Below are 10,000 nucleotides of genomic sequence, written 5' to 3'. Positions count from 1 at the left end.
GTGATCTCAAGGGGATAACATCAGGTTAAGGTGCTGTGGTTCTCATGGGGTAATATCAGGTTAAGGTGCTCCCAGATTAAGTTTAATGGCACAACGTTTTGGATTGATGTGTGATGAAGGACTGAAAGTCCAAAATGTTGTGCCAGTAAACTTTGCTTGGGAGCATCGGACAGTGTTGCGGACCTATATTGTCTTTTCAGTAATTCTTTGCTTGGTCCAGCACCTGTGCTACTGATGTGCGCGCATTCTCTGACTTTATAGGCGCTGGGGTTCTCATATGTGATTAGAATTTTGCCCAAATTTTGAGTTCTCATTATGATGTCATAATGTCTTTGTGAGATTTTTAACACAGACGTCTATGGGAGCTGTAGAGTGTTCCAGTAAAATTCTAGAAGAACCTCTAGAAATTCCTTACTCCTCAAAGGGTTAAGGCGCTGGGGTTCTCATGGGTTCCCCACCCAGCAATCATACTGTATAATGTACCCCCACTGGTCACACCAGATTAGGGAGGACAAGTAGCCTGGCGACGCCATCCATGTACTCCACCCAAAGATTTTGGCTCCGCACATCGTCTGGCAAAAGCCTCGAGCTCGGTTCTCTCAGTGTTTCGCCAATCAGCAAACAGTTGAGAGTGGTGACGCAGAACTCACCCGCGAGCTCCGTTACTGATTGGTTAAGGTAACTATATTCAAACTTTCGTTTTGTTATTTGTACGCTTTTGCGACGCTATAACATAACAGGCATGCTAATAATATGTGTTTTAATTTGAGTTTGGAACTCAAATTAATTTAAATGATAGAGTAAGATCAGACCATCTACCACCCTCCACAGAGACGGATTCCTCATGGTTTTTGCCAGACTGATTGACGGAGTCAACAGTGGGCTATTCGCCCAGGCTAGAGGACTAGGGCCGGGGTTCCCAACCTGGGGCCCACTTGAAATGTTCACAACTGTTCAGGGCCCACCTCTGATCCAACACACAACACAACTCAAATAAATAGTCAATAGCAACACAACACAGACACACAAATATTATTTTGAGTTTTAGAAAATGATTTCAAGGTCCCATTGTAATGCTTCTAGGACCCATCAGTGGGCTCTGGCCCACAGTTTGAGAATGACTGTACTAGGGGATCTGTGTGGATCCTATCAGGTTAGGGTGCAGGTGACTTCAGGTGTGAACTCCACCAGGTGTGAAATTCCCAACACCACCTTGCTGACCAGTTAGTCGGTGGGCAATGCGTTATGGCTACCAAAGTATCCAACATATAGTCCACCAGTATGTTGAAAAAATCAACTGTTCACTACTAGGGAATGTTGATCATGGAGGAGTGCACTGCAACCAACTTAAGTTAAAGGGGGGGGGGTGCCTTTATTTTGACATAGGACAGTGAAGACTATGACAGGAAGCGAGTGGGGAGAGAGAGAGAGATGGGGAAGGGTTGGCAAAGAACCCCGACCGGAAACGAACCCAAGTCAGCCGCGTAGCAGACAAGTGCCCAACCGTTAGAGCAGTGATTCTCAAAGTGTGGTCCGGGGACCACTAGTGGTCCGCGACAGAGCTCAGGTGGTCCGCGAGGGGATTTCTACTTTTCCCAAGATAAGCTAGCAGTAGGCTATATTTGTAACATTTTCATGTTTTCAACACAATAAGACAGGCTTATAATGTGAATAAAAAGTAAGTGATCTGCATAAAAATTAGCAGTGTCAAATTAGCATCCATCAACTGCCAATTCAGTTGACAGGTGGTCCCCGATAATTTTTGGGGGGGACAAAGTGGTCCTCGGTCTGAAAAAGTTTGGGAACCCCTGCGTTAGAGCCACAGTAGGGCCGAGGACAGCTTCTTACCGAAACATGCTCATGCCCCCCCCCTAAGGAGATGATCACCAATTTGTGTCATTACCTCTTACCAGCAGGGCTGTTAATGAATCTGTAATAAGGCGATCACAGTCGTCTGCTATCCTCTAAGTCTCATTAACTTGATAAAACCTCTGGAGCTTTGCACAGACTCCACTCTCATCCCCCTGCTGCTCCTAACCAAGGATCCCCAAGGGAACTAGACAGGGAAGAAAATCCGGCGCCACACGGATGTCTTTTTTAAAATTCTTATCATTTTCAGCGCATTAGACTAGTGCTTCAATACGTGTCCTAATCAGAGTCCTCAGGGGATTCTCTTTTATTTAAAAGATATGTTTATTGATTTCACATATAAAGAGTATAATTAACAATGAAAGCTTAAATTTCCTTTTTTTCCCCTCAAACAGACCCGTTCATCACCCTAACTTCCCCTGCCCTCCTCACCACATACTCTACGATGTGCGTAACGATGTGGCTTAATAAAATACCTCCAGAGGTGCATCGGCAGATATGTCCTTTACACTATCCATCAACATACAATTAAGACATGTCAGGGGATTCTCAAAGGAGCTCAAGAGGACTGTATGGGGTTAGGGAGCTCAAGAGGAGTGTATGGGGTTAGGGCGCAGGTCATCTGAAGGGGGATACCACCAGTGTTGCCAGATGTGTCTGACCACATCCCGCTCAAAAGCTTCTCAAAAACCGCCGAAACGCGCTAAATTCCGCCCAAATTCAACAAATTACATGGACTTCTATGGGCCCAAAACGGCTGAAAAAAAAAACGCCAAATGGCCAATTGGTGTGATGTGTGTTCTCATCAGGTAAGGGTGTGGAGGGTCCCAGTGTGTGTGTGTGTGTGTGTGTTTGTGTGTGTTTGTGTGTGTGTGTGTGTGCGTGTGCGTGTGCGTGCGTGCGGGCGTGCGTGCGGGCGGGCGGGCAGGCGGGCGGGCGGGCGTGCGTGCGTGCGTTCTTACCAGGTAAGGGTGAGGTGGGTCCCAGTGTATCCAGTCGTAGGTGACGGAGTCCAGAGTCTTGGTGACGTACTTGGCCCAGGGGGAGAGGCGGAACAGGTACTCCCCCTCCTGTGTCAGGACCACCAGCTGGAAGAGAAGGAACATCAGAATAGAATAAATTATTATTAATAATAATAATAATAATAATAACTAGAGAGATGCGGAACAGGTACTCCCCCTCCTGCGTCAGCACAACCAGACAGAGGAAACACGGTAATAATAATAATAATAATAATAATAATAATAATAATCACTTCACATTAAAAGAGATCAGAGCAGCAACCGTAATACAAAAGAATCAATGAATTTATACATCACAACTAAAATGGGAAAATGAGAATAACTTGAGAAACATGAGGAAAGCACACTCAGTTTGTGACACTGCATAGCTTTGACCTTGGACTAGTGTTAGCTGAATGTCCACCTGCCTTCTAAGGATGAGACTGGATAAAAGTTTTTTTTTTTTTTTAAACTAGTAAGAGAGGAATGTGATCAAATAAGCAATTAAAAATGTATACAATGTGTCATACAGTGTTAACATTGTATACATTTAATAGCTTATTTGATCACATTCCCCTACATACTATGTACAATGTACAATTGTATACGATGTGTACAATGTAAAAATGTGTACACAGTGTACACCCTATATAACTGGAAATGTCCTTAGAGAGTGCGGACCTCTGCCAAGGAAGCAGTTTGATAGAATATTTGACTATGTTACACCCTTTTTTCAAGTCTGTCTGACTTGTTTTTGTGTAGTTAGACACTGGAATGGCAAAATCCGCCCTATCCCACAGTGAAGAATCTTTTTAAGTAATTCCTGATACAGATCACCACCAAAATTGAATCACTGGTTCCTTTCGTCATTTCCAACAACACAAAATGTAATCAAAATCTGAGAATAACTTTTTGAGTTATCCTGCTGAGAGACAGACAGACTGACAAAGAGACAAACCAACGCGACCGAAAACATAACGTCCTTGGCGGAGGTAATAAAGAATATATTTAAATAAGCAGGTAATTAAAATAACATATGAGGGGATATATCATCCCTTCAGGGAGGGAAGGCAGTAGCACTGGTTGAAGAAGCGTTCTCACTGTTCATGCAGCATCCCTGCATCTAGATTTAGATTATTTGGTCACGTCACGTCGGTCGCTAGAGAACATGCCATGCGGGATGCATACACTACATGCGTGATGCATACACTACACTACATGGCACTCAGACTGACTGGCCTTGCGAATTACCTTTCCCTTTCATTCAATGACTGAATACGTGATTCAATTTCGCCTCAGCACCGGTTCAATAGGATGGGCATTTTTTTTCAATGTCAGCGCGTGCAGCATCAAAAACCTTAATTAGATTTCACTTCCATCAAAGCAGCATCCACCTCCCTCTTGCCCTGCCTGCAACTCCAGTACGCATCAGCCCTACCTTACCACCCACCACCCATCCTCAGAGCCATCTCAGAGCCACCTATGTATCTCCAAACACTGCGCTGCAGTATCTGATATTGAAAAGTAAAGTATATTTTTCTATCTTTATTGTAAAGGCCTACCATATCGCCACCTCCACCTCCCCTCGCCCTGCAACTGCAGTACCCAGCGTTACCATAACACCCCCGACCTCTCGCCCACCACCCTCGACAGCTCAGAGCCACCTAGGTGTCTCCGAACACTGTGCTACAGTATCTGATATTGTAAAGTAAAGTAAATTATCTTTGTTGTGAAGTTTAAATAGGCTTACCATACCTAGAGTTTAATAGCCTGCTGTTTTTCCCATTTTGTTTTTGGTCTTGGTTCCACGTTTGCATTGTTCTGTTTTCATTGTTATTTTGTGACGCACATTGGGTTGCCTTGAGGAGCAAGAAATGGGAAATATAAATAAACATGGTAACACTTTATTTTAGGGATACGTCTATTAGCATTAACGCATACAATGTTAATGCCTGCATAAGTAACTGGTAAGGCATGTACTAAGCAACTGCTAAGGCCTACTAGGTCCTTACTAAGGTTAAATTGGTAATAAATCTCTTATTGTGCATGAACAAGACATTTGCGAATACATGCCTAACAAATGTTTCATACAGAACGCCACTGTGTGATTCTCTATGGCCCTCCACTCACACTGCTGAAGGGAGGGAAGATTTTGTTTTTCAGCACAATTATTTGTCTTGAAATTTTTATTTACTTTTATTTAACCGTTGTTTAACCAGGAAGGTCCCATTGAGTCACAGTGACTCTTCCTCCTGGGAGTCCTGAAAGAACGAAATATTGCCTAAAAAATCGTGATGCCAATATTGACTGAAATAATTGTGATATTGTTTTTTCCTCATAAGCGAGCAGCCCTTGGCTCCCAACAGCAGATGCTGTACATGGGGCCCTGCTGACTCAGTCACACACAGACACACAGACACAGACACAGACACAGACACAGACACAGACACAGACACAGACACAGACACAGACACACAGACACAGACACACCTAAGGTCTTTCCACGTGACACAGTGCAACTGGCACCCACCCCACACACATACGATCACCATATCACAACCCCCCCTCCGCTCCCACCACCACCACGTTCTCTTCCTGACACCCACCTACTCTCCACCTGACAGTGCCTTTGTAATGCCGCACGCACCCGTCTCCTCGCCAGCTGCTTACTCACACACACACACACACACACACACACACACACGTTGCTCATGACTGACACACGTTCTAATGCACTCATTGTTCACACACATACACCCACAACCACCAACCCACCCACACACCAGGCACGTGCACTCCAATACGGCAGGGGAGGCACGGCCTCACCAGCCCCAGATGATTATGATGAGATGCAGTAAATGTGAATAATAGTTACAATAACAGCTATTGTTTTCGAGCATCTGCACCATAACTACCATTTAAGCAGTGTTTAAACTGTTTCACTCGTTTTCAGTCATTTTTGTGGCCAAAATCGTAATATTTGCCCATTTCATGTCAAATTCCTCCGAATACGCTGAATTTGGGGCAACTCTGAATTTGCCTCACCCCCGGATTGCGCAATCCCTCGTTAACAGGCTTGAGCGCATGCGCCATTTTGCTCGTTCTGTGAATGCAACCTGGTAATATTGTATTAAACGTTTTTATACATTTAATAGAAGTATGTATGGTGTGCCCTCATTTCCTGATATTTTTTTTTACTATTTTCTACGTGTGATTATCATTTCTTTACTCTGAACGCCCACTGAAATATACAGTGGTGAGGCCAGCAGTAGCCTGGCGGCAGACTCCTTCTGGCGTTGTCTTGCTGGCCAGTTACGTCATAGCAAATCTGAAATTCACAATACAGTCAGTCGGTGTTGTTGGCTAGCTTGTTCACTTTGAATGCTACAAGTGGATTTCATAACGAAACTAAGACCATTCTCAAAGTTGGATTTCCAAGGGGAAAATATATGATAAAGAATGGAGGACCGACAGAGCTGAAGGGTTTGCTGCAGGTGACCGGTCAACTACCCGATCATTTCAAAGTGAGCGGTACAACAGAAACTATTTTTTTGTTTCCCCTGTGTCTTGTTTGCAACCGGCGAGAATGTGTGAAGAACATTCGCATGGGATTTTCACGACTTAACAATTTACTAAGGACTCAGCAGATCACGAAACAAATCCTCGCGGCTACTCATATTCATATTCAATGCCAAATTGCTTTGGACGTTTGGGGCGTCTCGAATAGATGTGGCTTTGGATGAACAGCGCCGGCTAAAGTAACGTTAGCAATGCGCAACGCCAAAAAGTGAAGGAAAAGTGCGGCGCCTGGACCTGATGTACAAGTTAAAGGTAAGATCCTTTCCTATGTGTGTGAAGCCTGTGTTTGTGAGACCCGTGGGGAGATAAAGAATCCGCCGTGATTCTGTCTGGTGTGGTGGTAGCTTTTGTGATCTGAACAGGATTCTCATGTGCCCTGTAACTGTTTTTAAAGTTGAGTACAGGGCATTGAGGTAAATCAAATATACCGTGTAGCCTAACTACAAGACTCTGATCTAATTCCAAAGTGTAGGCATAACATAAATGACAGTCCCAAAATATTTGGTGACCGTATCGAAGCTTGTGTAGTAATCGCTGTTTAAATGTTGACATTCGCTTCCTGCCACACCTTTGTCCCACATCGTTTGCCGTAGCCTTGTACAAGTAGATGTAGGCCTACATTTGCAAGAGAATCCGGTGCTTATCACAAAAGCTACCACACCAGTTTGTTCGCCGTGGTGCTCAGCGGTCTATATGACACCATGTTTTGAATCCTGTGTGTGTGTGTCTTTCATTGAGCATCCGCCCTGATGTGGTTTATGTGAGACCACTGTTTGAATCCTGTGTGTGTGAGAGCAGTGGGCTGTGAAGGAGCTACACTCTTCACTACTCTCCCCTCCTCCTCTCCTCTCCTCTCCTCTCCTCTCCTCTCCTCTCCTTTCCTTTCCTTTCCTTTCCTTTCCTTTCCTTTCCTTTCCTTTCCTTTCCTTTCCTTTCATCTCCTCTCCTCTCCTCTCTTTTCCCATCTCCTCTCCTCTCCTCTCCTCTTCTCTCCTCTCTCCTCCTCTCCTCTTCTCTCCAATCCTCTCCTCTCACCTCCACTCCACTCCACTCCTCTCCTCTCCTTTCCTTTCCTCTCCTCTCCTCTCTCTCCTCTCCCCTCTCCTCCTCTCTCCTCTCCTCTTCTCTCCTCTCCACTACTCTCCTCTCCTCTCCCCTCTCCTCTCCTCTCCTCTCCTCTCCTCTGCCGTGATGCTTCTGTTTGTCCACATTGCTGCTGTGTGGTTTATGTGAGACCACTGTTTGAATCCTGTGTGTGTGTGTGTGTGTGTGTGTGTGTGTGTGTGTGTGTGTGTGTGTGTGTGTGTGTGTGTGTGTGTGTGTGTGTGTGTGTGTGTGTGTGTGTGTGTGTGTGTGTGAGAGAGAGTGAGAGATCTAATAACATTTTCTCTACGGAAATGCAGCATGTTTTATTTTGTAGGCCTACCTTATGTTAAGAAAGCTATGACATATGAAACTTATCAGTAGGCCTATTTGGTAAATTTACAAAAATGTACTTATACTGTAGCTGTAGTATTATATATTTGAAAATCTGATATTGGAAAAGTCAGTGCCTCACCAGCCATAAAGTTGACCGCACGTTACTGACACACACACACACACACACACACACACACACACACACACACACACACACACACACACACACACACACACACACACACACACACACACACACACACACACACACACACACACACACACACACGGTTACTGACACCCATTCTAATGCGCTCACTGTTCACACACACACAGCCTTCACCACCTTCTCACAGCGAAAACACAAATGTGGAGGAATGTAGTGTGCATGTGCTCTTTACAGACAGGTGAAAATACAGGAGCGAATGATAGATAGAGCGAGAAAGAGAGAGGGAGAGAGAGAGAGAGAGAGAGAGAGAGAGAGAGAGAGAGAGAGAGAGAGAGAAACTGGGTGTGAGAGAGAGACAGAGAGAGAAACAGAGAGCGAGAGTGAGAGGGGCAGAGAGAGAGAGAGAGAGAGAGAGAGAGAGAGAGAGAGAGAGAGAGAGAGAGAAAGCAAGAGGTTGGGTGTGAGAGAGAGAGGGAGATAGAGAGAGAGAGAGAGAGAGAGAGAGAAACTGAGTGTGAGAGAGAGACAGAGAGAGAAACAGTGAGTGAGAGAGAGAGAGAGGGAGAGAGAGAGAGAGAGAGAGAGAGAGAGAGAGAGAGAGAGAGAGAGAGACTACTCTACTTATGGAAACATGATTTCTCAATTCCAGAGTGATGTTCTCTCTGCATCTCTCCCTTTATCCCTCCATCCCTCCCTCTATCCCTCGTCCTTCCTTTACCTTCATCATTTACTGTATCTCTGTGCTCCCTCCCTATCCTGTCTTTCAACTATTGTAAATGAAACCCTGACGTTCATGTAACCTCAATCATGTTGACCTGCAGTCCTGGTGGCTGTGTGTGTCCGTGTATGTGTATGTGTATGTGTGTTTGTGTGTGTGTATGTGAGTGAGTGTGTGTGAGTGAGTGTGTGTGTGTGTCCGTGTGTGTGTGTGTGTGTGTGTGTGTGTGTGTGTGTGTGTGTGTGTGTGTGTGTGTGTGTGAGTGAGTGAGTGAGTGTGTCTGTGCGTGTCCGTGTGTGTGTGTGTGTCTGTGTGTGTGTGTATGGTGTCAGTGTGTCTACCTGTAACAACTCTCATCATGTAAATCTCATGTAATCACAAACTATTCACTATGTCACCATGGATTACATTTCAATACTGACTGTATCTCAGCCAGAGTTTCACACCAGTGGTACAGCAGCTGTTCCCATTATGGAGATGCTAATTCATAGCCGGCCAGATGAAGACGATGATGTTTAGGAGCTGATATGCAGAAGCAGGCTTCACCCAAACAGGTTCTTCTTCTTTTTTGGGTGCTGATACACCAAAATAGAGATACTCAAGTGCATAGTGTATCTACAGCCTACCACACACATACATGGCATTACAGGACGGTAGTTGTGAACGCAGGTCGTTAGCAACTACCATCCTGTAATGCCATGTATGTGTGTGGTAGGCTGTAGTAGATATGCACTTGACTATCTCTATGAGGGCACTGTATGTATGTATGTATGTATGTATGTATGTATGTATGTATGTATGTATGTATGTATGTATGTATGTATGTATGTATGTATGTATGTATGTGTTTATTGTTTTTGTTTTTTTTGGCGTCATGTGTATCAGTGTTGTGTGTATGCAGCTATGTATGTCCGAGACAAATTATCTTCGGGACCATTAAAAGAACACTGAGAAGTAAGAGGAGGTCACATCATGCATTGACTTTCTTTTTATTACTACAACAGACGTGTTTCTGCGTTCTGCCTCCCTCAGTGTGTTGTTTAGGTGCTGGTCACCAATGACATTTCAGGTATTCCAGAGTGTCCATTTGGTTGATATTTCCACACATGGCCAGACAGCTGAATGACCATCATCTTGAGAATTAATCTGTACCAGTGTTCTCAACATGACCTCACCATAATGCTGTGCACAGACCAAGAGCGAACAGGGCGAAGGAAGCGACGGAAGTCATTATTTCTCTATGGA

At 44.6% G+C, this 10,000-nt stretch overlaps 1 protein-coding gene across 1 annotated transcript in view; it reads right to left on the bottom strand.

Moving 5' to 3' along the window:
• Window positions 1-10,000, bottom strand: part of gbe1a (glucan (1,4-alpha-), branching enzyme 1a) — a 142,664-nt gene that overhangs the window by 94,681 nt on the left and 37,983 nt on the right. Inside the window, exon 5 of the mRNA XM_063202318.1 lies at window positions 2,832-2,957. Within this exon, the coding sequence (XP_063058388.1) occupies window positions 2,832-2,957 (126 nt within the window). The remainder of the gene's footprint in view (window positions 1-2,831; window positions 2,958-10,000) is intronic.

This window comes from Engraulis encrasicolus, chromosome 7, assembly GCF_034702125.1.
Source record: "Engraulis encrasicolus isolate BLACKSEA-1 chromosome 7, IST_EnEncr_1.0, whole genome shotgun sequence".
In the NCBI taxonomy this organism is placed as follows: Eukaryota; Metazoa; Chordata; class Actinopteri; order Clupeiformes; family Engraulidae; genus Engraulis; species Engraulis encrasicolus.
Note: the sequence above shows the minus strand (reverse complement) of the source record. Positions and strands in the feature narration are given on the sequence as shown.